This window comes from Motacilla alba, chromosome 1A (genome assembly GCF_015832195.1).
Source record: "Motacilla alba alba isolate MOTALB_02 chromosome 1A, Motacilla_alba_V1.0_pri, whole genome shotgun sequence".
NCBI lineage: Eukaryota > Metazoa > Chordata > Aves > Passeriformes > Motacillidae > Motacilla > Motacilla alba.
The window spans coordinates 68,753,825-68,781,147 of NC_052031.1; the positions used below are offsets into that span (position 1 = coordinate 68,753,825).

At 41.3% G+C, this 27,323-nt stretch overlaps 1 protein-coding gene across 2 annotated transcripts in view; it reads left to right on the forward strand.

The window, feature by feature from the left end:
* The window catches only part of PTPRO (protein tyrosine phosphatase receptor type O), a 144,762-nt gene extending 117,936 nt beyond the window's left edge, over positions 1 to 26,826 (forward strand). The window contains exons 15-27 of one of the 2 annotated variants that reach the window (XM_038154047.1): positions 1,027 to 1,147; positions 2,796 to 2,864; positions 6,689 to 6,772; positions 10,496 to 10,531; positions 11,506 to 11,587; positions 13,710 to 13,800; positions 14,317 to 14,393; positions 16,583 to 16,717; positions 18,095 to 18,217; positions 19,517 to 19,671; positions 21,500 to 21,635; positions 23,828 to 23,948; positions 24,908 to 26,826. In XM_038154047.1, coding sequence (XP_038009975.1) covers positions 1,027 to 1,147; positions 2,796 to 2,864; positions 6,689 to 6,772; positions 10,496 to 10,531; positions 11,506 to 11,587; positions 13,710 to 13,800; positions 14,317 to 14,393; positions 16,583 to 16,717; positions 18,095 to 18,217; positions 19,517 to 19,671; positions 21,500 to 21,635; positions 23,828 to 23,932 — 1,214 coding nt within the window. In that variant the 3' untranslated portion in view covers positions 23,933 to 23,948; positions 24,908 to 26,826. The remainder of the gene's footprint in view (positions 1 to 1,026; positions 1,148 to 2,795; positions 2,865 to 6,688; positions 6,773 to 10,495; positions 10,532 to 11,505; positions 11,588 to 13,709; positions 13,801 to 14,316; positions 14,394 to 16,582; positions 16,718 to 18,094; positions 18,218 to 19,516; positions 19,672 to 21,499; positions 21,636 to 23,827; positions 23,949 to 24,907) is intronic. The other variant, XM_038154048.1, reaches the window with a different exon arrangement.
* Positions 26,827 to 27,323: the final 497 nt, after the last annotated feature.

Consider the following 27,323-nt stretch of genomic DNA (forward strand, 5'->3'; position numbering starts at 1 on the left):
CAATGAAACAATCTCCAAACACATTCCACAGAGCACAATGCAGGAGAAGCAAATGAGATAAAAATTGTTTTCTTTTTCTCTGCGGCTTCTCAGCTTCCCAGGAGAAAAATCCTGGGCAAAGGGATTTTTTCAGAGAGTGTGAATGCCACATTTCCTCTTGCTTTCTAAAGCTGCTCTTTGTAATGCTGGCCCCAAGGGTTGTTTGCATCATGAAAAGGCTGCCAGGTGTGGATGGGATGGGGGAGCAGCTTTGGGAAGTCCTTAGAAAAGGCCCCACTTGGAAAATATAAACTAGGGGCTCAGTTCTGGACTGGGTTTTGGAAATCAGGGATGGAGTTTGTGGTGCCAACACTAAACATCAGGTTCAGTCAACACTAACATCGACTGCTTGATGATATTTGTGGAGAAAAATGTTCTCTCAGCCAAGCCCAAACAAGAGGAAAATCACATTCATAACCTGCATTCAGCAAGGAAGTAAGAGAGAAGAAATGCCTCTGCAGGATCCTCAGCAGTCACAGCCAAAAGGCTCCTGAGGGAGGATCCCTGGGCATGTAATTTTCCAGAGTAATTAAGCAATTTCCACCCAGTATGTTGCAAATCCCCAGTTTATTATTTTGCTTCTGGGTCAGAAAAAGCATTGAATATTGTTGAAGAGCAACTTCAGAGTGGAAATGTGCTTTGGAGACATAGATGGGGATGAATATCTGTATTTTGTATTACCTTCACCATTTTCCCTTGTGTTATAAATGTCAGCTAAAGAGGAAAAAAAAAGATAAATCAGAACTTGTTAAAGTTTAACAAAAATGCCAGGGTGAAGGCATTTCCCCAAAGAAATTTTCTAAGAGCAATAGCTACTCAAACTCTCCCCTTATCTCCTATGGTAGATTTTTCTCTCTCTAACACTCCAGGCTCTTTGAGATAAGTTTAAAAAAAATAACATTATCAAAAGTCAGGGAAAAACAAAGCCAAGGAAAAATGTCAATGCTTCTGAACTGAATAACTGAGAGTCATTTTCTGTGTGCACAGTCACTGAGATGAACCCCAACGTCGTGGTAATCTCTGTGTTGGCCATCCTCAGCATCCTCCTGATTGGGCTGCTGCTGGTCACTCTGGTTGTCCTCAGGAGAAAACACCTGCAAATGGCCAGGTAAGTCCAGATTTCTGCTAATTACAAACAAACAAACAAAAAAACAAAACAAAAAACACCAAAAAACCAAAACAAAAAACCAAAACAAAAACCCACTCAAAAAAAGCAAACAAAACCCCCTAAAAAACCCAAACCCAAAACAAACAAACAAAAACAATCAAACAAAAAAAAAAAACAAAAAGAAAACCCAACCAGACACTGACAAACATCATGACAGTAGTTTCAGCTGAGAATGCTTTTGTGTGGGTGCTGCTTGAGGTGCTTGTGGACATGGTGTCTCCAAAAAAGTTGCTGTGCTGCAGTTGAGCACATCTTCTCCTTGTATCTATTTACATTCTTGGCCTAACTGACAAGCCTCAAGCTTTGTCTTATTTTGAGCTTTGCAGGATTGAGTCCATAAGTGCAATCCCATATCACAAAAGGTTTGTGTCAGGAACATTAATGATAACTGGGATCTGAGGCAAATGGGCATGAGCAGGACATCAAGGTTCTTTGCAAGTCTTTGATACGGTTTGGAACAGGAAATTTTTTTCCATACCAAAAGATAACGTTTTCTAGAAAGTCTCTCTCTCACCATTTGCCAGTCTGCACTAATCATTTGTACCTGAATATTGAAATCCAATTTCCTTTTCCAGATGATCTTACCTGCAACAGTTCACTCTGATTTGGGTTGTTGTGGCCTGTGTGAGCTGTGGAAGTTTCCCCAAACCCTGTATATTCTGTGTCTCTGTGTGTGTGTGTGTATATATATATATATATATATAATTGGTTTACCTACTAGTTTTAAAGGTGTCACAGAAAGGAAATTATTTCATGTAAAAAAAACTTATCTAAAAAATCTTGTGCTTAACAACCTAGCAAATGCTGCATTTTGTGCGTTGTGTCTTGTCTGTGTATTCCATGCAATAGATGACCACATCACACATATGTTTCGAGTTATCTTTTTATGAAAGCATTGTATGGTTTGTTCATTTTGCATGTAACTGGCTCTGAAAATGCCAGCTAAATTAATTCTTTTCTATTTAATTACTGAGCAGCCAGCCCAAAGCTTTTTCCCTTCATTACTGCTTCTAGCCAAAGAAGATAAACACGCCAGAAGGAAATTTAAAAAAATAAATACAGTAAGAAGCTGCAAGCAAGTATTTGCCTAAGTCAAGAAAATAGTCAAGTTAGTTTATAATTCATAGCTGAAAATAATGGACTTGTGATAAAGACACTACTAGAATGTTATTCAGGATTTTTTTGTAACTCAAAATTACCTATATTTATCCTGTAAAAAGGATACAAGTAAACAACTTCTCCTTAGAGTGGGAACAATTAATATTTAGTATAGAAAGGTAAATATTTAACCTGTGCACTGAGGCCATTGCCACGCTATGGAAAGCACAAATCTGGACAGAAGATAAGGTCTGTTTGAGAATTTCATTCTTTTTGAAGCATTTTTAGGCAATTTGATCTCAGGTGGTGTTGAACATTTATTGGAAACACATTAAGGGGTTCTAGTTATGTTCATTACAGAGTATCTCAGACCTAGTCACAGATGTGAGTGTTCAGCACTTCCCTGCAACTCCAAGAGTTCTCTGTTAAACCAAGCTTTTTGCAAGTGTTGTGAATCCCAAAATAGTAACTAATGATCTTCCTGGAACAGGGAGTGTGGGGCTGGGACCTTTGTGAATTTTGCATCTTTGGAGAGAGATGGAAAGCTCCCCTATAACTGGTGAGTGTTTGAAGCAAAGTTTGTGTTTTTTTCCCCCGTCTCTGCTTTTTGGCAAATGTTATCTTAAAGTGCTTATTTTTTGTGTCATTGCTGTCCCTCTTTAGGATAAAACTTCTAGGCTTGTTAATTTCGTATTTCATTCCTTGAATGTATTTTATTTCTTGAATGATGACTGAAGACATGCATTCTGTCACCTGCTGTTTTTAATAGGCAATGATGTATTTGCATGTCAGCCAAGTTGCATAGATGTGTTTGGGAGGGATTTTTTTTTTTCCTTTCTCTTACAGACATATTTCCTAAAATAACACAACTGTAGAAACTTGATCTGTAAATTCATTAGCACTTCCACGTATTTGCATCCAGGAGTAAACTTATTGGTAGATAACTAATTACCAAATGTCTTTATAGAGAGTCTTTAATAAGTATTTCCTTATGTTACAAGACAAGGACAAGCCAACTCAAATATATACTGTAGCTTAATGTTCAGTGCTTTTGAAAAAAGCCCCCTAAATATATCTTGCTAGTCTAGAAAATCCCCTTAAATATGTCTTGCTAGTCTAGAAAATCACCTGCAAGAATTGCAGGCACTGATATGGACTGTAAATCATCTCTATCACCATCAGCTAAAGAGAAGTATTTGAAGAAAATCTGTAGGACTAGCTTTTAAGAAGTAAAAGGCTCTGAGAGCCACCTGACTGGCACCAGTGTGGTCATTTCCATCCCTATTTTGATAATAAATGAGTGGGAATGACACAGCCAAGGTTTACTGTTCTGTTGTTAGCAATCTCTGCAAAAACCTCTTCTCTTTCAAGGCAAGTCCAAGCACAGATGCTTAAAAGGAGGACATCAGCCCCATTCCACTAGGTCAGGAGAAAATACATGCTTTTACACCCATGGTCAGCTCTGCTGACAGCTGAGAAGTTGGAAAGAAAAGTTGGTGAACAGAAAACTGCTTTCCATGACCTCAGAGGACACAGCCTGCCAGCCAGGCTGGGATTAAATGGATTGACACTGCACCACCACCAGCCTTTTGCTAATAAGCCTGCAAACTGAACTAACAAGCCCAGCAAATCTTGTCAATATCTCACTGTGCTGCTAATTAACTGGATATTAAACAAGCTTCACTTGCTTGGTTTAGCTGTAATAGCAGCCAGCTGTATGCAGTGCAAATGAAACCATCCCTCAGCTTCTCTTGCTTGGGCTGTATTAATGGCAAAAAAGCCAGAAGATCAAACACTCATGTTAATTAAATAGCCAAGCTTGAATGAAATTATTAAACTAGCAACAGATGTTATTAAAACCATAAAAGGCTCTTTTTTTATGGGAAGGGAATTAATAGGTTTGCATGTGGAAGTGAAGGTTCTTGCTTGATTTAGCATATATATGTATGTGTGTGTGTATATGCATATATCTATACATGCATAAATTAAGTTATAAAAATATAAACTCAGGAAAGCATTCCTGCTTAATATCTCCACAAACCTTTTGTAACTGAAGGCAGTGTGTCCTTATCTTATGGTCCTTATTTCTCTGAGAGTTGTTTTGTGTGCTTCTGTTGTCTCATGTCAAGAGCAGATTCACAATCCATCAAGGCAGCCAGGTGGGAAATTCAGCCCTAAAAGCAGAGAGAAGGATTGGCTCATTCCAGGAATCCAGTCAGGGAGCTATGGGCATATCCACTAATTCCTAAGGGAAGCTAAACTGACTTTTCAGGGTTTGAGCAATCTCTGCATCTCCTTCTTTTAATTAAGTTGTTCTGTATGCCTGAGCAGGATGTGAAGGACTACATGATTACAGAAAAAAACAGTATTGTGTTTATTAGGCAATTACACATTTTTTATATGTTGAATAAAATAAATTGCTTTAGCTGTCAGAGCTCCTAGTCTGTGAATATAAATCAGTTTGCAAGTATGCTAGCCAGTGATTTGATAAAGTGTGGAAAATTCTTGTGAGGATTGGCATTGAAAGAAGCCCAGGCTTGAATAATCCCTCCTGCCTCTGCAGGCAAGAGGAAGTAAAAGCCTCACGTGGAGTTTCTCAAAGGAAGGAGAAGTATTCCAGCAACATCATCACTTCTCTCTCCAGAGCCTAATGGAAACCTCTGTGGCACCAGAGTTCTGTTTATGGAAAACCAAATTTCATCCCCAGCCCCGCCCCACAGAAACTCAAACAACAAATGAGCCTTGAGGATCTGATATTGAATCCAGGGCGACCCCAACACAGTGAATGATTGGTATCCATTGATTCAGAATTCTGAACAAATGCTCTATTAAAACTGTATTATATTACATTATACTATACTATATTAAAGAGATACTATACTATACTAAATTACATACTAAAGAACACTCTTGACTGTCTCCTAACAGTCAGGACACAGCTTTGAGTGATGGGTTAATTAATGTAAACAACCATCTCCTGAATCCAATTACCAAATCCCTTCAGGTACACAATCTTCCTAACCCATTCCACATGTGCAAAAACAACAGGAACAGCAAGTAGAGATAAGAATTGTTTTCTCTTCTTCTCTCTGTGCTTCTCCAGGAAAAAAACTGGGAGAGAGAATTCTCACTCTCTGTTCAGAGAATGTGAGTGCCACAGTCTGATTCTGCAGTTGTTGTGGTCTGTGATTATCAGAAGGGCTCTTGCCTCTGGCTGAGCCACGCAATTCCTACCAAGCCTGGGGCAGGTGCCCTGCAGAAACTGCACTGCCCATTCCCTCTACAGCAGCAAAACTCATTAAAGCATAACTTGGAGTTTTCACTGCATGGGCAGAATATTTCCTCACTGGTTGGAAGATTGAGATTAGGGATGATTCAATTTGACGTGACTTATTTATCAGGGAAAACACAGTATCTACCAACTTCAGAAGAGCCAAGGGTACTGAACAAGGAAATTTAACTTTGTGTTTCCTCTTTAGAGCAGCTGCAGAAGGATGGTATCACTTTTAAGGCAGCAGATTTTCTGATGGGGAAACACCCTGAGGGTGTATTTGACTAAAAAAAAAAAAAACCCAAACTTTCTACCGAAGCCAAGTTTGTTTAAGTTCCATGAGGTTTTCATATTTGCAAAATACCTGAAGCCCATTTCACCAATAGGTAGAACAGGCCTGAGTGGGTTTCCTGAATTAATGCACACAGAACGTGGTGAATAGCTTGCAAATACAGAAGTTTAGAATGATTTTGTACTCATATTTCCTTCAGCCACAGTAAAATCTGCTGTGGATAGTTATTCGTAGAAAGCACAATTAGAAGAACTGTTCAAACAATGTTTAGATGAAAGGAAAGAATTTAAAGCACTCTGGAAATTGTTATAGGGATGCCTCGAGAAATCTGACTCAATAGAGGGTATTAAGAGATGTTGGAAGCATCTGAATTTATCTCTGATATAGATCTTCTGATCTTGCAGGAACAAACGTGGGAGATTATGTATGTGATAAAAACAAACCACATCAGTACTGAATACCTCAAAACATTGAAAGTAGGCTTAATACCACATATGCAATGGCTGGAAATCTGTCAGTGATGTTTTCCTACCCACTCTGCTCTCTGAAAATTAGGAATATAACAGGCCTGAATCAATGTGATAAGACAGCACTAATTTTGACCAGATACAATTTTGTGTTTGATAGCTGAAAGTCCTGCAGGTTGAGGAGGAAAAATTCTAGGGATGCTAATAATATTCTTAGGAAGTTAAGTAAGAAGTAGGATTTGTGGGTTTAGCTGATTTTTATAATAGAATTTGCTGATCTGCTGATTTCTGTTTGTCTTACTAACTCTCCTCACTTTTTCATCTTTATGTATGTTATTTATTAATGCTCACAGGCGTAGAAGTGTATTTGCTTTCCTAACTCTGCTACCCTCATGCCTTTGGACTGATTATCTTTTGGCATTTTATGTTAATCCTTGGTAAGTGATTTACTTGTTTTTCCATATGCAATGTGAATTTCTATGACATGAGAAATATGTGTGGTGCCTTTGTTCTCAAACGGGTCAAAGCTTTTGGAGATATAATTTTGCACTGGAACATGGACTGGAGAGGATGTGGGTATCAAAGTATTTGCTACCCTGCTTCATCTGGTTTGTCTGTTTATTCTCCAACCCATTTTGGTATTAAACAGCTAATCTTACAGTGGTCATCATATCCATCTCATTGCTGTCTTGGCAATTTTTGCTGCTTCATGATAAGTCCTGGCTTCTTCTGTCCTGGTTATTTACATGTTCATTGCCTGGCACTGACTTCTGCTGCTGCTGTTCTATTACTAAAACTGCTTGATTGTGCCCCACCTGTTTGGTGTGTGATGTCAAACACATTTGTTTTTCAAAGGTGCTCTTATGCCCTCCTGGTGCCAGTAAAAGTTTTGCTTTTCAAATAAAAGCAGTTCACTGGTACAACTAGGAGTCCCAAAGAGTAAAAGCAGGGTCACTGTGTGCACATATTGTGTGCGTGGGTATATTTAATACTGTGGGTATATTTATTACTGTCTGTAAATAATTTATAAGGATTTGGTAAACACCTGTTTTCTTGAAAATTCCTAACAAAGCCACTCCTCTTCTTAGAACCAGAATTGTTTTACAAACCATCTAACAAATAATTATAATTGACTATGACCCAAAATTGCCTAATTCATATAAAGAAACTTAAGTTCCTTGATGGTCTTGGGTCCAAGTTTTAGGGTTTTACAAAAAAAGTGGTCCTGAGGTTAAGATTTTATTTCCCAAGCGTTTTCCCTGGTCTTACCACGAGGCACCAAAGCCCTGGCAGGCAGACATCAGCATCTTCAGACAGGGATTTTTGAGACTGATTTTCCTTGAGTTACAGTGTGCCTGTAGGAAAACTCATCCAAATTTTCTGTGGGCTTAAAAATGTAAGTAAAGAAAGGTCCACTTCTTCTGTCAGGAAAGCAAAAGTGTGTTCACTACACGCACCTCACTGAGGAGAATGTGGGGGTACTTCCCACCTCTCCAAGGTTTATATTATATTATATTATATTATATTATATTATATTATATTATATTATATTATATTATATTATAGTTTGTCTGGTGTAAACTCAGCTAACTCAAGTTGCACGGAGGTGGAGAGTCTGATGTCTTGTGCAAGCTGACCTAGAGCAGAGGCTGGGCAGAGTTAAAGAATAAACCAGGGATTTATTCAAAGGATCTCCTCCATGGATCCACCTTGGGCAGCACAAGAGCCCAGCCAGGGCTGCACCCAAGAGGAACCAAAATGGTCCCAAAATGCACAAGCGCTCCCAGGGTCTCTCCCTTGGCTCAGTTCTGCTCCATTTGCAGTTCATTGTCCAATTCCAGCTTTAGGTTATGAATAGCCACCCTTCTTGTTTTCCTCTCTCCAGCCCACGCTGTTTGTGCTCCTGGGCCAAGATTTGGATCATTTGTCCTTGGTCCCCAGCTGGAGCAGGAATTGTTTTGTCTCCCTGCTCTGTGCAGGAATTGCTTTGTCTCCCTGCTCTGAGCTTCGTATTAGGGGATGTCACCATCCCCCAAAGCAGCACAGAATCTGAAAAATATGAAAGCTGAAACCTGAGGCATCAGGTCAGGCAAGCAGGTGATTATTATGGAAGTCACCCTGAGCTCTCCCAGCAGGTCAAAAAGCCCAGAATGGCCACTGTGAATGGCACTGCTGCAAAAATGTTGTCATCTTTTGTCCCTCTGCCTTTTTTCTTTTATTATTCATAAACTCACCTCTCCAGCTGCCTATCTTTCTTCAGCGGTTTCCCCTTCAATCAATCTACCTATTTCAGTCTAGATGATTAAGTTTACAGGAGCTGAAGTGGAATGAGATGAGATTAATCCCTCTCTTTGTATTTTAATATGTAGACTAAATGGAATAACAGATGAAACGCCAGCTAACATTTCAAATGTTTTTTGTTGCGCACATAAGCTGGTTTAAAACATTTATGAACATTCAGGAAACAATTGCAATGCTAAGAAACAAAGGCCTCTTGAGACTATCAAATCACACAAAATTCCTGCTGAGAAATGTTTGTCAATCATTTTTTTTATTGCCTCTTGAAGTGTTCCTTGGAGAAGCGTTCTTAGAAGCATTCCCATCATAAAGAGCATTTTGCAATTTTTTGTTCTATTCAAATTAATTCTTACGTGCCTGACATTAAAAGGTTTACCATAGTCACAGGGGATAGAGGTGTGTTGAATAATTTAGTGGAATTAATGTTAAGATTTCACAGGAAAAAAAATCTTTGAAGATGGAAAATAAATACTAATAGTTTAGGTGTACAGTACATATGAATGTACAGATAGCATGATAGGCTGAAGAGGTTTATAATCTTTAATCTCCACATTAATATAAAGCTGGTATTGCCATAGCTCTTGTTAATTCTACAGGCAAAGCTCCTCATCTAAGTGGGTATGTACTTTAACAAAATTACTACAGGTTGTGGCTGCTCCAGAAACTGCATATTTTGTAAAATTTAGTTTTGGAAAGTAGCCCTTTATTTCTTTTTAATGTAGCTTCTAAACTTAACAAGATAGGAAAATAAAAATACTCTGCTTTTTAATATTTCTTTCTGTATAATTTCATTATTTAGAATGTAAAGTCTTGACCTTTAATTTACAAATTGAAGCAGTGAACCAAATGATCTAGACATAACTTTCATATCACCATGAAATTAAAAATCATCATTATAATGTGAAAAAAAAACCAACAAACCAGATACTCTTTAATGCCCAGGAATTAAAAACTGACACTATTAAAATTCCTTCTGAGTAAGCAAGAATCTATTTGAGCTCTGTGGCTGATTGAACAGAGATCAGTGTTTTTAGACTTCTAGCCAAGTAATTCCAGGATGCTTGCTTTGCCCATTTAATTTCTATTGTTGCTTAACTTCTTTGAGGCAACAACAAAATGAACGCACACCCTCCTCCCAAAATCCACCCTGTGGTACCTGGTGTAGGGCAGTTCTCAAGTCCAATCCTTTGGGTTTTACTGCTTAACACACTCAGAAAGCTGCTCACAACTGTTGCTAGTGAATTCCATCAGCCATAAATCATTGTTTTACATGACTGGCACAGTTATCTCCAGCTGTTTAAAGTCAATTAAATTATCTAAGCTTTAAGCTTGAGTCCTGCTGAGGCCAGTAGGATATTTGCCATTGTCTTCATTTATCATCAGAAGCAGGTTATGGGACAGGCCCTTTCTTTTTTCCTTCACCTTTTCTTGAATTTGCAAGTGGTGGTCTTGTCCCTTTACACAACAGATGCTTCTCATTCCCAGTTGCTCTCCAGTGCTGACATCCAATTCTCCAAGCTCAGCCAGGCTCAGGCCCTGGGTGCTCAGCCCCAGCCCACCCAGAGCCAATGGGTCAGGATTTATAGGGGACCCTTGGATTTTTCTGGGCACAAGTTTTCCTTCCCAATGGCAGGTCATTCTCAGAGCCACAGAATGGGATATGCATCCCACTGGACTCAACAGAAATCTTGCTATCAGCTTAAAATTATTGTAAATTATTATCACCAATCTCCTCCTGAGTATGATGAAAAAATACACATTCTTAAATAAGTGCTGTCTTTGAATAAAGGTTCTACAACTGATTGATGAATGGTTTAATTCATAAGTATGAATGAAAAAACACTTTCTATTTTTTTTTACAGGAGTAAGAATGGATTAAAGAAGAGAAAGCTGACCAAGTATGTAACAACTTTGATATTTAAAGGAATAAGTCTTAGACTAAATAGGCATTGGGGAGTACATGGCATAGTGGTATTTCAGTTACACAAAACTTCTTGATAGACATATCCCAAGAGAGATACCCGAAAGCAGAAAACAAACATGAATTGGACAAAAGCAATTCTGCTCAAAAGATTGCAGTAAACCATACAAAATTAGCCAGCAGGGAAAAGATCAATTATCCAACTTAGTGATTTCAGCAGAGCTTATCCTTAGTTAAAAATTGCAAATGGTGAAAAATCTGGGATGCATTTGTTTGCAGTGATATTTCCCTGTTGACATGGGGCTCTCATTACAGTTGTTGCTAGAACATCAGATCATTAATGCTAGCAGGTAAACAGGAGTAATTAAGTGGTGATAAGACAGGTTCCTTTGGGCATATTGCCTCCAAGTAAATGAGAAGATTACTGTGTACATGCTCCAGCAGCTTGTAAATTAGAGTATGATAATTAGGTGAGGGAGGCTGTTTACCTGTGTTTCGTTACTCAGAGCATCAGCCTAATTATTTCTGAGTTATGTTCAGGGGCTGTGCCTGACTAACAGATAGATCTCACCTGGCAGAAAAAAAGTGTGGAATGAGGGGAGTCATTAAATCAAGGCTAATTCCTACCTACTGAAGCTCACCATGGTTTTGTATAGTTATAGACCACCTTTTTTTAGCCACCATCTCTCTGGGAAGAGGATTGGACTCATAATTACAAATGTGTGCAGTTGTCAAAGCCGGCAGACAAGGCAATCAGGGCAGTGGCATCCAAAATGTAATACACCCACTATTTGGTGGCCCTGAGCCACAAGGTTTGTCCTTATTTCTTTCTAGCATTAACAGCTGCAAATAGATATTTATGACTTGAGAGTATTTTGAGGGAAAGAAATGAAAGGTACTACAAAAATGAGATTTTTTTAAACCAAATTTCTCTGTATTTTTCTTTTAAAGCCCTGTTCAGCTGGATGATTTTGATGGATACATCAAGGATATGGCCAAAGACTCAGATTATAAATTTTCTCTGCAATTTGAGGTAAATCTCTGAGGATTCTGCCCTCTGCTACTTGTCCAGATCAGCTTTTTCAAGATGTTAAGGCTGCCTGGCGTGCTCCTGCATGCTCTGTGTTGGTTGATCTGTGGTGTTGCTGGGCGGGCCAGCTTCACTTCCTCCTCTGCAGAATTTAGAAGTGGAGCTTGGTGCTGTTAATCCTGCATTTAGTGAGCTGATTGGAGTGGCTTCTCACATTCAATCTGAGTTAACTGTCAGAAAAAACACACTTGCTTTAAGTTTAAGACATGCTAGCAACCTGAATTGAATTTGGGATTTTAATGGCTTTATTTTATTTATTTAATGTCCTTAATTTCAGAGGAAGCTCTGAAATGAGGAAGTAGCATCAGAAATCTCTATAAGAGCAAGGAGATTTCTCTAAGACTAGTTCAGGTGCATTCTCTTAATTACTCAAAATTTAAAGACAGTTTAGTAGCATAAAACTAAACCCTATTGTAGTATTTATGTTTTCTGGAATTTTTTTTTCCCCAGGATTTTGCCCCTGGGAAGCTGAGAAGCTTTAGATAAAAAGGAAAACAATAATTATTTGATTTGTTTTTCTTGTGTTTTGCTCCTTTGGAATATATTTGGAGATTATTTACCAACAGGTAGCTTGTTTTATTAGTTTTCTGTAAATTGTTTTGACTCAGAGGCTAATTAAGGTTAAGCTGTGTCGAAGCTCTGGAAGGAGTCATGTGTTTTCATTATTATCTTTTTAACCTTCTGTCTGTATCCTTTCTGTATTCTTTAGTATAGCTTAGTATAATATTCTTTAATATAATATAGTATCATAAAATAATAAATTAGCCTTCTGAAAACATGAAGTCAGATTCATCATTCCTTCCTGCCATGGGACATCCTACAAATACAATACCCCATCCCTATCCTGGGGCTGTTTCCCAAAGATTTAAGATGGAAAGGTGTCGGAACTCAGAATGTCCCACAGACATTCTCGGACGTTCCAGACCCAGGTCAAAAGCATCTGAGACCCTGGCATGCAGCCAGAGACCCCTGTGGCTTTGAACCTGACCCATGGAACAGTTTACCAACTTTGCAGGAAGAACAAGAAGTCACAAAAGTTTAGATATTGTAGTAGAAGTAGTCACGAAGTGAAGGGTAGGATTTCTGAGTGCTGTACAGGGGGGTTTTAGGCCTTGTACGCAGGGGTCCAAGTTTTGTACATGGGGGTCAGGAGATCTAAGATGGAGGGACTTGGGTGTGCCCTGTCCTCTTTCTTTCTCCTTCCCAGCCTCCATGTCTTTGGTGGTGTTGGCACTCACAGATTGGTTTAGAGTAGAAAGTCACCATTCAATATAGATAATAGGCATTGGGGAAAAAGTATAAACATGTAGTATGTAATATATGATATAAAAGATGGCACCAGCCCCCTGGGAGGGCAGTGTGCCTTTGTCTGACCTGCTGAACGGGCCACAGCAGTTCAGGAGAAGAATCTTGTAGATAACCAACAATAAACAACCTTGAGAACGGACAACAGAAGACTACTGAGTCTTTCTTCGAAGGCACGGGTTGGAGGAGGGACTTTTCCATCTTTTGGGGTCACCCCAATCCGGGGGTGAAACCCCACAGAAAGGCAGTGGGGAGGACTCTCAGGGTGTTTCCATGATCCCTTCCTGACAGCAGATTCCCCTGATGCACCATGTATTACATGTGCAACTACTGAAGATGATGACCAGAAAGACCTTCCAAGCATTTCCCCAAGACTGAAAGCCACTTGAGGATTTCAAGAAGCCTCTTTAAGGGGGGCAGATCACCACCACAGAAATAACTTAGCCAGCCCCTGACAGGATTGTTTGACAGGATTTTTGGTGTGACAGTGAGTGTGGGTAGAGAGGAGCAATTCTGAGTCCCAGCTCTGGGATGGCAGCAGTGTGTTGGCAACATCAGGAGAAGAAACCCCAGCACTGCTCTCCAGCTGCTTGGAGCCCATCTCAGAGGCATCAAAAAAAGACAATCTGTCGTCCTGCTGTCAATTTATGAAGTGATTTATGAGCATTTTCTGTCTGCTACCTGCCACCAGTGATCACGAGGAATTATTCTCTGAGTGTTTTTGAGGCTGACCTTGGCGTTTTCCTTTCTGTTATCTCAGGAGCTGAAGCTGATTGGGCTCGACATCCCCCACTTTGCTGCTGATCTCCCCATGAACCGCTGCAAGAATCGCTACACAAACATCCTGCCATGTAAGCACAACACACTAAATCCTGCTAAAATCCCTAGAGAGGGAAAGGAGAGTTCCAGTAAGAACGTTGGAGAATCAGGAGATTTTTCTAAGACTGGTAAAAGCCTGTTCTGCAATCGTGCTCTTACAGAGAACCAGGCAAGGGATGTTTTTATGTTAGCTTTGAATAGATGAGGTTCCTGGAAGTGTTTATCGTGGCAAGAGTTTGGAGGTGAGAAACACAAGGTTTTTTATGCTGCTGAGTAGTGTTTCTGTATTTTTCTTATAATTTTAATGAAGCCTAAGGGAGCCCAAAGGGACAGCACTTGGAGGGGGTGTTTGCAGAACACTAATGACGGTGTGTCCATGCAGCGTTTGCTGAAGCAAACATTGCTCTCTTAGCCAATATGAGAATTTTCTATTTTTTAATAGATTATTTTTGGCCTTTCCTGTAGGACTAATTTAAATTTTGCCTAGTTGGAGGTGAGTGCCATATTTGAGAGGCCATTTATTTCCTAATTTCTGTTTCCTTTTACAGATGATTTTAGTCGTGTCCGCTTAGTCTCCATGAATGAAGAGGAGGGGTCTGACTACATTAATGCCAACTACATCCCTGTGAGTACAGAGCTCAGTGTCCTGCACGCCAGGCAGAGCTGGGCCCTTGAAAATAGCACAACATTTCCTGGAAGCTCAGCCATGCTCTCAGCATCTCCTTCAGCCTCCAAATATTTTGCCTACAGGGAACAGCCACCCCAAAAAAAAAAAAAAAAAAAAAAAAAAAAAGGGGTGGAGGGGGAATGTTTTTGGCAAATTTTGCTGCAGTAGCTGTGAATCTTTGTGAGACTTTGATTGGACTGGTAGGGAAATGACCGGGAAATGTTAAAATGATTCAGTAGCCTTTTAAGACAGTGAGGTGAAACATATATGTTCAAATGAGAAATTTTTCTAGGTTTCTACTGCACATGGAAGAAAAGAGCTCAGGCAGACACTCCAAATGCACAAAATGCACACAGCCCAGATGGTGTGTGGAGGGAACTTCTGCTTTCTGCCTCCTCTCTGGTGCTTCCCCCGAGCTTCCCTGCACCTGGCAGGGAGCAGACATTTACGGGGGGTAGCACCCACAGTTCCAGGATAATTACAGTGCACACAGAGCTGTAGGCAAATATTTTGACACTGGGGGCTGGCTGAAAGCTCATCAGCTCTCTCCACTCTCCCCTGAGCTCGTGCAGTCACTTAGGCTTATCCCTGCCACAAGGGTTTGTCCCTCTGGTACCTCTGTACCAGAGAGCAAGAATTCCCTGGGCTGCTCTGCCTGGAGAGGAGGCAGGGCACCACTGCTGCCCTTTAGGAAGAGATCTTTCACAGAGAAATCAGCATTTTTTTTGCAGTCTGGCTGTAGATAGAGCTGACTCTGGTTGTGCTGGAGAGAGCTGAGCCAGCGTTCTGGAGAAAGGAGGAGCCCTCGGATGAGTCACTGGAGCCACTTCTCTGTCACTTAGGCATTGCCCAAGTGTGCAGCGTTGAGCCAAGTGTCTGTGCTTGGCTTCTCTGTGCCCAGGGCATGAACCTGAGCACTCCCACTGCAAGAATCAGGAAAGAAAAACCTTCCAGGATTTCACAGCCCAGAAAACTTCTGTCACGTGGGATTGTGGATAACAGGGTCTTCAGCAGCAGCCCCTCTCAGATGTTCAGTTCTGCTTTGCATGTCTTTAGTTCTGCTTCTAGCACAGTGCTGACCATGGAAGCTGGGATAAAAACGTGATGGTAGTGCTGTTCTTTTTCTGATAATCAGTGCTCCTCTGCCTCCAAACACAGAAACCAGAGGTGATCTATCCCTGCGATAACAGGGATTTGTCACTTAGGTCGGACACAGCCCACGCAGAACAGGCAGCAAATTCTGTGTAGTGCACACAGCTAGGATTGAGTTCATTTGCAGAGATGTCTGGAGGAAGCCATTTGTGGAAAGTGCTCCCAAATCACTAATAATTTTATGATCCACATACGGTGGTGGCACAGAAATTGCCCAATTTGCATGGGATCATGCTGTGTGTTGGACGTATTTTTTTGCTCTTGCTAGGAATATAAAAATACTCTCCAAATGCAGTTTTGATGATACAATCTCAGCAAATATGGTTATAGCAGATGCCAAAAGGGCCATTCTGTGGTCATTTATTTTAGTCCTAATAACAGTCCTTTTGGAGAGGAGAAAGGAGTCTTTCCAACTAAAATCATGTTGACAGGTATAGGAAAGGGAATACATGCATATGAAGCATCTTAGCATCTGTTAATGGCATTGACTCAGCATCTTTATTATTTTAAGCAGAATTATAATTAATATTTTATTGATTTAAGGCCTCATGACATAAACATGTGTGTATACTCCTGTTCCATTGACACCAGTGACTGAAAATCACCACAGGCACTGCTTGGGATGAGCAGACTGGGCATCTGTAGCTGGTTTTGTGCCTATAACTAAACAAACCCTAAAATTACATAATCTGGAAGGAGCTATAACTTTTTTTTAGGGTTCTTATTGCTTGCTTTTTGCCTTTTCTGCTCTCTGGGCAAATGATTCATGTGGTAACAGCTTCATCTTCTGCATTTTAGATTGCTTATACTTTGGGAGCATCAAATCTAGCAAAAGTTGTCATCACAAAATAAATACCAAAAAAAATTTTTTCTTTATATTAAAAAACACTTTTAGAAGTACAAATTGAACTTGGGAAAGCTAAAAAAAGATGAAAACTACATGTTCTGAAGCAATGACCATGTTAGTAAGCAGGACCTATCTCTTTGTCTTTTAGGGTTATAATTCACCACAGGAATACATTGCAACCCAAGGACCACTGCCAGAAACTAGGAATGATTTTTGGAAGATGGTTCTCCAGCAAAAATCACAAATTATTGTTATGCTCACTCAGTGCAATGAGAAAAGGCGGGTATGTAACAAAATCTTGTATGTGTAAATGAAACCACTCTGAAAAAGAGCTTTTTTTTTATGCTGAGTGAATGTCTTTGCATTGTTTCTGATCACAAGGCAGCATCACAACCAGCCCTGGAATGGCATCTGCCTTCCCATTTCAGGACCTTCAACATTCCCTGAAGTTCCCTGACCTCCTTTGACCTTTCTTGAACTTTGTCCTTTCTTGACCTTCTTGGACCTTCCCTGACTTGCTGCACCTTCTTTGAATTTTCCTGATTTTCTTCAACCTTCTCTGACCTTCTCTGACCTTTGATCTTCTTTGACCTGCTTTGACTTTTCCTGAACTTCTTTGACATTCTTTGACTTTCCCGGACCTTCTTCAACCTTCCCTGATTTTCCTTGACCTTGTCTGACCTTCCCTTGAACCTTGACCTTCCCTGACCTGCTTTGACCTGCTTTGATGTTGACTTTCCCTAACTTTCTTTAACCTTCCTCCACCCTCTTTGAACTTCTTTGACGACCCTGACCTTCTTTGACATTTTCTGCCCCTTTACCTCCCCTGACCTTACTATGAAGCCTCTCCTCTTATGTGAGGAGAGACTGAGAGAGCTGGGACTCTTCATCCTGGAGAACAGGAGGCTCCAGGGGTCTTGTCACTGTGTACAAATACCTGATGGGAGGGAAAGGAGATGGGGGACTCCTTTAGTGGTGATTTTCCCAGTGACAGGTCAAGAGGTGATGTGCACAAATTAAAAAAGCACATTAAATACCTTCTGAAGTCAGGCAACACTTATTTTACTGTGAGGGGGACTGAGCACTGGGACAGGCTGCCCAGAGCTTGTGGAGTCTCCATCCCTGGAGATATTCCAAAGCCACCTGGACATGGACATAGAGCTGGCTCTATGTGACACTTGGAAGGGGAGGGGCTTGAACAGGATGACCTCCAGGGGTCCCTTCCAACCTCAGGCCTTCTGTGATTCTGCACTTTTAAGTTTTGATAATTATGAAATACAAGTTCTAGCTTTACATTTTCCTTTGATACTGTAATAGAGATATTTGGAATACAATTTGGGGGTTTATATGGACATTCTCTTTCCCAGCGTTTTGCTCCATTTAGACCGTTTATATCAGGAAGAATAACGAAAGGCACTGTCTATTCTTCTCTGCACTAAAGCTGCCCTTCTGAAAACTGATAAATAGCTGATGACCACAATTAAATGGGAATGGTCTGACTGGAAGTCATGGCAGGATAAATTTCCTCTTATTGCAGCAGCAAGTGAGCAGTGCTGTAGGCGTTGCTAAACCTGAGGTTCTGCCTCCTTTTGCGTGTGCTTCTTTCCATGTGTGTATCTTCATATAAATACAAATATGCCTGCATTTCCCCACGTCTCAGGTGAAATGTGACCACTACTGGCCTTTCACAGAAGATCCTGTTGCATATGGGGACATCACAGTGGAGATGCTGAGCGAGGAGGAGCACACGGACTGGGTGTATCGCAGCTTCCGAATCAGCTACGTGAGTGAAACCCTCTGCCAAAGGAGTGGGAGTCATTGCAGTCCAGCCTTTTCTTTAACTTTGGTCCATTTCTGGCATTCAGCAGGAAACACCTAAGAAAGATCAGTGTCCTTACCCTCACTTCACACAGGAATCACAAAACTTTCCCTAAAATTCTTGTCTCTGAATTCCTCGGCAAAGCGCAAGGCTGAAACAAAAGTAGTACTAGAGCTCTGGACACTTCTGTGGTACCAACAATTCCTGACAGCAAATGTGTGAATTTCTCTTTTTTCTATATCTCGGACACAGCTCCTTGCTATAAATTATTCAAAACTTGAAAATACCAATGGAAGAATTGAAAATAATTTTCAAAAGGGCAATTCTGCAATGATCATATCTACCTATAAAATATTTAAACAAAAGTGAGAGGATGTGGTGTCCAGGCTTTCCTTCCACCTTTGTTTCCTGCATCAGCTCATTGCCAGCACCATCTCATGAAGATGAGTTTAGATGAGTTTAGATGAGAAAGTTTAGAGATGTGGAGGGAATGTGGAAAAGGCTGTGCACAGGCAATTCACCACTGACCCAGGACCTTATGTGTTGTGTTGGGGATCTCACTTCATCTAAAGCCAATAGAATTTTTAACATTATAAATGTGGAGTTTTTTATAATGAGTTTTTTTCCTTAAATGTTTCCTCTGGTAATGGTTTTTCTTCCCTCTGGTTTTTTTGGTTTTTTTTTGGTTTGGCTTTTTTTTGGGTTTTTTTTGTTTGTTTTTTTTTGGTTGTTTGTTTGGCTTTGGGTTTTTGGTTTTTTTTTTTGTGGGTTTTTGTTATTGTTGATGTTTTGGTGGGGTTTTTTGTTGGGTTTTTTTTTTGTTTTTTTCTTTAAAACTTGAAAAGAAAATCTCTTGAGAGTCCAGGTTTGACTGTTTGCCAACAGTGTTGTTCTTTATCTGTGGCAAAATGAGAAAAGGAGAGGGAATGGAATAAAAAGGGGGCAAAAGCTCAGAGCTGAAAAATGCAACAGTTCTTGATTTAAAAGCAAAATAAGATGGAACTACCACAGGGACAAAAGCAAATCCCAAACCCAGAAACAGGACGCTGATGTTGTTTTGATAATGATGGCTTGATATCCCTCCCAATTTTGTAATTAAATACCTTGTTTGTTCTTTGCCAATTTTTTTTGGCTGGCTTCAGTCTTTCAGGCTGTACGTAGGCAAAAAAAACCAAAGAAAACCACAAAATGACAAAAAAAAAAAAAAAAGCCCTCAGTGTGACTGAGTGTGGTGACATGCTGCTGTTCTGCTTCTGCCACCAGGCTGATGAGGTGCAGGACGTGATGCATTTCAACTTCACTGCCTGGCCAGACCACGGCGTGCCCACCACCAACGCTGCCGAGAGCATCCTCCAGTTTGTACAGATGGTCAGGCAGAAATCAGCAAAGACTAAAGGCCCCATGGTCATACACTGCAGGTAAATGCCTCAAGGAATAGGAGAAGAACAAGGTGTGACAGTAAGTGAAACCATGAGAAATAGAGATTTTGGGGTTCGGCTCACCTGTTGGCTGAAGGTGGTTCTCTCCGGTGTTACGCAGCTCTGCCCTGTGACCTCATGGAGAAATCCATGGAGGATATGGTTCTGTGAGTCTTAGTGCCAAAAAAAAGTGCTCAATAAGCCAGGAGAGAGATTTATATATCATATTATGAAATCAGACCCTGTATTTACTGCTTATCAGAGAGCTGGGCGACAGCTGTAGTATTTTCCTTTTTTTCAGTGAGGATTCTAGCAGCAAAGAGGGATATTTTCAGGTAGTATTTTTAGACTATATTGTGCATCCTAGACCACAGAGATTAAAAATAACAATGCTAAAAATTAGTAGGGGGGGTAAAGAAAGAGTACATCGATCAACTCCTGCAGCAATTGTTCTCAGACTTTAAAGAAGGCACAGAATGAATTTATCAGTTAACCTGTCCAATTAACACATCAGAAGTTCCATTGTATCCATCGTATTTGAGAAATTAACACAACAAAAGCCGAATAGAGACCTGTTTTGTGACAGTTGTGTTGAACTGTGTTGAGATGAGCTGTTAAACATTATTGCAAACACTTTCAAGGCTTTTCAGAAAAAGCATGACAAAACAGGAGAAAGAGCTTTTGCCAAGATACACACCCTTAATAGTGGGTAAGATGTTGGGATGCTATGTGTAAGTCTGTAAAACCTCTGTAAAATCTGACTTAAACACTGCATGTGAAATTACAGTGCAAAGAATCTTACACACATGAGAATCTCTAAATGAAGGCAGTGTGTGTTTTTTCTAGTTGCTAAGCTTCTCTTTGGGGAAAATGTAGATTTTTAGCTGAGTGGTAGCTATTTCTGTCTCATGCTCCTGAGGCAGAAGTCCTGGAGTGCAGACTCTTCTGGTGATGCCTCAGGTTTTAGCTTTTATATTTTTCAAATTCTGTGCTGCTTTAGTGTGGGGGTCTGGGCTTCATATTAGGGGATGGTGAGCTCTCTGCACAGAGCAGGGAGACAAAACAATTCCTTCTGTAGCTGGGGACCAAGGACAAATGATCCAAATCTCAGCCCAGGAGCACAAACAATGGCAGAATGAAGAGAGAAAAACAAGAAGGATGTGACTTCATGGGCTAAAGCTGTAATTGGACAATTAACTCCAAGATGCAAGCTTGTAAAAGTGTGAGACCTCGTGACCATTTTGTGACCATTTTGGTTCATCTTGGGTGTAGCCCTGGCTGGGCTCTTGTGCTGCCCAAGGTGGATCCATTGAGGCCTCCCAGTAAATCCCTGCTTTATTCTTTACTCTGTCCAGCCTCTGTTTTGGGTCAGCCTTCACAAGGCATCACTGGGAGGTTTGTCCTTTGAGGACAAACTTCTGTCATGCAGTGCCTTTGCAAGGAAAGAGCTTTTCAGTGTAGTGAGCTGTGGAGCCGAGTCCTGCAGGTGTGACCCCCGCTGTCTCTGGGCATCCATTGCTCCTGTATTACTCTCTGTAGTTCTGGCTCCAGCCCCTGGAGTTGCCGGGGTCTCAGGAAGTCTGTGAGGGGAGCAGTGACAGCAGGAAGAGCAGGGAGCTGAGGGTGGGTGAGGCTGTGTGTGCACGTTCTGTGTGCGAGTGCATCCACTCTGCCCAACCAATGGCTCGTGTACCACTAGATCAGATCAACCAGCCTGCCTGGCCTCAGATCAGTTCTGTCTGATAGTTACAGCTGCAGGACTCCTGCCTTTTGCAGCGCCACTGATTTTGCTGTGTGTGAAAGAGCTGCATGTCTGTGTGTGTTGCAGCGCTGGCGTGGGGCGGACGGGAACGTTCATAGCCCTGGACCGGCTCCTGCAGCACATCCGTGACCATGAATTCGTGGATATTTTGGGCCTGGTGTCGGACATGAGGTCCTACAGAATGTCCATGGTGCAGACAGAGGTAAGGTCTGTTCACTCCAGCACTGTGACAGTGTTGTTGTGTCCATTTCATACCCCTCTGCAGCATGCTCATGACTGTTGTTCCCCCTGAATGTCACCGTCATATTTTCTGAAAAATCCTCTTTGCCCAGGATTCTTCTCCTGGGAAGCTGAGAAACCTCAGAGAGAAATGAAAACAATATTATCTCCTTTGCTTCTTCTGTGTTTTGCTGCTTTGGAATGTGGTTTGGACATTGTTTGATTGGTTTCATGTGAATTGTTTTAACTTAATGACCAGTCACCATCAGCTGTGTCAGACTCTGGAAGGAGTCATGAGTTTTCATTATCATTCTTGTTAAGCCTTCTGTCTGTATCCTTTCTCTATTCTTTAGTACAGTTTGATATAGACCATAAAATAATAAATTAGCCTTTTAAGAACGTGGAGTCAGATTCACTCATTCTCTCCCCTTGTGGGGTTGCCTGCAAATTCAACACCCTGAACACTTGATAAAATCACGATGAATCAATATAATCCAGTTTTCATCTTCATTGTGGTATTGTCACATTATTAATCTGCTGCATAGATGGGTTTGATGATATATCTGCAATCTCACTGTCTGCCAGAGGAAATGAGTTATTCTCACCTTCTGTGAGATGAATATGCAAACAATGCATTAGAAGAGATTAACATATGAAATTTTCAGGCCGCACTGTAAAGAGCTGGGCTTGCTGAGGGGATTAATGGCTCATGAAATGATATCAGTATCAGGCAGCCTTGTTCAAGTATCATGTTGGTATCATCCAGCTCATCACACAATGGAATTTCTAACAAGCAAAGCAGACAAAAGGATTGTGAGTCTGCCAGACACACTCCTTGCCCCTCTGCCTGCCCAAATAGCTACTGGGTAGTTCTTTTTCTGTTTTTAAGACAAAAATATATATACTGGGGTTTAAAAAATAAAATCACAAACTCTTTCTTCAAAGCAGAAGATTTTATGCATCTAAACCTTCCAAGTTCCCTTAGTAATGAGGGAAAGATTTCATATTTCATGCCTGTTGTACTTTTCCTTGGTTAGACACACAGTATAGGTGAGCAACCTCCATGCAGTTGGAAGTGCCACCATCACTGTTTTCAGGCTAGATTGTTTATTGCCAAAGTTTGTTGAATTGAGAGCAAAGAAAAAATTTGTAGCAGGGAGAGGAGAGGAGGAAGAAAACCTGCAGTGACAACAAGTAGGATCTGGAAATGAAAAAAAAAAAAAAAACATTTTTCAGTCCATTCTGGATCATTCCTGTCAAACTGCCACTTTTCATCACAATCCACTGTATTAATCCAAAGGCAGATCCTTTCCACCAGAGGAAAAAAATCCTGATGGTTGATTGATTTCAGCTGCAACTGTTACCACTCCAGAGGTGATGTGGGTTTTTGTAGGTTTTTTTTTTTTAATCTTTAAATATTTTTTTTTCATGTAGAACCTTATTGCATGCCTGGGGCTGATGCTAAGGGCAGTTACTGAGCTCCTGCTGCTACAGGCAGTGGCCAAGCCTGGCCTCAGTGTCACCAAGTGACACTGACACTTGAGTCACAGAGGCCACCAAACAGTTTTTCCTTACAAAATATGAAACCACTGGCAGATCACCTGAGTTCATATTGTCTGGTATGCTGGAAACCTGGCAGGGTCTCAATGAGCAGTTTAATAAAACAAATGGCATGGGCCCAGAAAAGGGTTTAGAATGGGGAATATCCTGAATTGAAACCAGGCTCTCCAAATTAACTGCTCTGTGAACAAAATGGGGGTTTTCTTCTTATTGATAAAGAAGTCAAACACTGTGGAACCTGAACCTCATTAAAATATTTCAGGTGCATAGGTGGCATGGGTGCAATTTTTTTGCACATAAAGCATTCAGATGCCTTTCTTGGAATTCATTTATTTTTAGACAATGTAAAATAGACTGACTTTAACTCAGATTCAACTCTTCTGTCATCATCCAGGTTATTAATAAGTGATTATGGCATCAGGTGGATTCCATGCTTCCCCTTCTGCTGTCTGTAACAATTGTGGACTGTTATTTTGAGAGCTGATGCATTGTGAGGGGCTGAGCTGGGAGCCATGGAGCTGTGCAGGCCGTTGCTGTGAACCATCAAACTGGTTGTGTTTTTGTCATGCTTTCTGGGGTGCAAAAAATGTCCTTTTATTTGGTCTTTTCTTCTAGGAGCAGTACATTTTTATTCACCAGTGTGTGCAGCTGATGTGGCAGAAGAAGAAGCAGCAGTTCTGCATCAGTGATGTCATATATGAGAACGTCAGCAAGTCCTAGTTCAGAGTCACAGGTGGTAAGTCAGGCAAGCCTGGCCCTGTGCCATGCCCACGGCCTCACATCCCTGCTGGCAGTCTGGGGCTTTTCTTGTTCCTCTTCCATGTTCACATGGAGAGTGAGGGAAAAATCCATCCAGCCTCTCGCAGTAAATAACCCCCTACCCTTTCCATGGCACTGTAAGGATATATGGGCTCACTCATGTTTCAAGAAGAAGAGAATCCAAACTCCTGGTGAGCCATCTAACCCTGCCACTTGTCCTGACATGCCTTGTGGAGCTTAAAGGGAGGGAGAACTTCAATATCTGCAGTTGCTCTCAAGCAAGAATTTTGCCTGGTTACCAAGGACAGCAGGGGCTTGGGGATGCTCTGCTGGAGGGTGAGTTGGTAACCAAAAAGCTCTGGCATGAAACAGTGGGAAATGCTTTCCTAAATGTAAAATCACAGAACCAGCAGGCTCTCTGAGTGGTACCACCAGCAGCATAACTGAAGGGTTGGTCTCACTCTCCCACTGACCCCCGTGCCTGAGCAAAACCAGTGGCTGTGACCACAAGGGACAAGCTGTGGGGACGTGTGTCGCTGCTCTTTAAGCTGCCAAGCTTTGGTTCATTAGGTGGCAGCAATAACCCAGCCATAACCTAAATATTCCCTTTTGGGTGGAGCAGGAAGCTGCAGACTTTGACACAAGCTGCTTTTCCAGCAGCTGGTGGAGAGCTGTGCTGAGGGCAGCACCTCCAGCCGTGCCTGCTGTGTGTCATGTGTATTCATTAACCCCTGTGTGCATCATCCCCCTGCCTGTAAAGGACCCCAGTTTGCCTCAGTGTCCCTTGGGTTTAGAGTTACTCTCTAATCTGAGTCCCAGCACCTTGTACTGGTGGCCTGCAGTCCCAGCCTGAGTGGAGGGTCAGTAAAACAAATGCTAAAAGCTGTATTTATTTCCTTTTCTTCTCTCTAAAGCACTCTGTTTGTTTGGTTGCAGGTGAGAGCATGAAGCACACCCATCTTCCCTTGCTTCTGATTTATTTTCTGTTGATGGTTTGAAGGGGCAGGTGTTGTGCCACGAGAGACCACTGCTCTGCAGTGCACGGACAATGAGGGAAAGAAACTTTTACCTTTCTGAAGCACTGGGGAGACAAAGCCTTAACGAGCCTGCGGTGTCTTTTGAACTCTTTAATTTCTGGACATTTTTTTTAAATACTGGACCAAATTCAGCTAAACAACATGAAGGAAAAGACACTATATGTGCATAAGACAGATTGCTCCAGAGTGTTGGGGTTTTGTTTGGTACTTTTGGTTAATTTCTTTCATAATATTTTTTTTTTTTTTCTGTGCAGGTTGGGCTTAAGGTTAAAGTAAGTGCAATATTTTTGTAATGGTTGACTGAAGAGCTTTCTTCATGTGTCACTGGTCTGTCCCTAGGAGAGCAGGCATTGTTAGTATCTAATAATACCTCATTAGTGAATAGAGAGGCATGAACATACATGAAGAAACCTGGAGATTGTGAAAAGGGGCTGGGAGGGCGGGGGGGGGTTGCTGGGTCCATGGATTTGACTGTTCCCTTACAGCACTGATGGACGTGGGGCCCGGGGGGAGCACGAGACCCCAGGAATGGACTGACGAGCAGAAATCCGAGCTGAGGAGCTGAAACGGGCAGCTGAGAGAAGGGATGGGCTTGGTTCTTGACTGGGCTGCCACTAATTAAGCAGAGGGATTGCTCTTTTTTTGCCAACCTTTTTCAGTAATGCCACTGATCAGGCTCTTCATTTAGATGGATCTAATCACAGGGCAGCTGAGTTTCCAGCTGGGATATCTTAGCATATATAACATTTAACTGTCTGAGCAGTCTATGGTGCCTATACCCCTCACTCATGTATTATTTTTAGTAATCATTAACCCTGTGTATAAACATGAAGCTGGTTCAGGTTGGAGGGGTGGAAAGAAGGGAAAAAAAAAAACCACAAAAAGTGCTTTAATATTTTTTCCTGAACCAGGAATTTACAATGTTACAAATACAAGGTTTTGGCATGTGAAGGGCTGGTTTTCAATTTGTTGCTACAAGGCTGCCAAAGTGTCAGTATGGATTCCTGCAGGGCCTTTGGGGGCAGGGAGGGGGGCTCTTTTCTTTTTCGCTGTCCATTTCAGTTCTAGTCAAAATAATTAGCTATATATATTTTTTTTTTCTTTTTTTGGATCTTTGTATAATGCCAGTACATCATTGTGTATTGTGACATGGACGCTGTCAGAATGGATGTTTGATGGCATTTTTTGTAACCTGTTGCTTTGTGTCACCTCATTGGAAGTTAGCAGCAATGGAACTCAATGTAAACAAAGCAGACTTGAACTGGAAGTAAACACACTGGATTGCTTACCTGTGGAGAAGTCACTGTCAGCAAAACAGCAAAACACACCTGCACATGATTTTTATTTCATTTACCCTGGCTCTGCTATCACCTGGCAGGGCACCAGGGTGTAGGGCAGCAGCTCAGCTGCCCTCAGGAGCCTGATAACCTCCTCCAGCTGATTTCCTTTTTTCTCCCAAAGTTATTCCACTGGCAGGTAAATAGGTGCATACTTATTTGGTAACTACTTCAGTGTGGCATTGGTTACAGTGGAAAACTTCTTTAAAACTGTGTATTATGCAAAACTGCATAGACTTAACATCATTGCCAGAAAAAAAAAAAAGAGGTGCTTGAGAGGGGTACTAAACAAACAGGAAATAACAGCTAAATGGGTGTGATATGCATTTCCCCTCCCTTCTCTTTCCAGGCACCTAATGCTACTTCCACTGTTCCCACTAATCCCAGTCCTAGAGCAGGGATGCTGTTTCTCCAAGCACAAGATGGATGCAGAAGGGAAGAGCCTTTTATTTCAGGAGCCAGCTGGTAACAAGGAAGGCTCCAGTGGTGCACATTTCTCCCTCATTTCACTGTGTGCCTCAGCTGGAGGGCCTGCCATTCCAGTAGGAACAGCAAAGAGTTGTCTGGCCTAAACTGAAAACAGAATTATAAATGAGCACTTGACCATTTAGACCTTGCCTCCATACTTTTTTTTAAGAAATGCATTTCAGAGTTTCATTACACGCTTACTCAGAAAATGTGTTTTTATCCCTCTAGACAACTAGCTGAGGAAAAAAAAAAACAAAACCAACAACCCACAAATGTTCTTTCTCATCTACTGTCTCCTCCCTCCTGCTGGCCATTGCCCATTGAGCCAATACTTGTTCTGTATCACAGAGCAGGGTAAGCAGGTTACTGCTAAATCATTTGTTGTGCCCACAAAGTGTCTCAGTGTGAGCTGGCTGTAACACAAGCTTGGCTGAACGTGACGGGGTCCAAAATTGCTGCAAAGATGCCAAAATCACCCTGTTGCAAAGAGCACTGAGCAGCCTGAGTTTA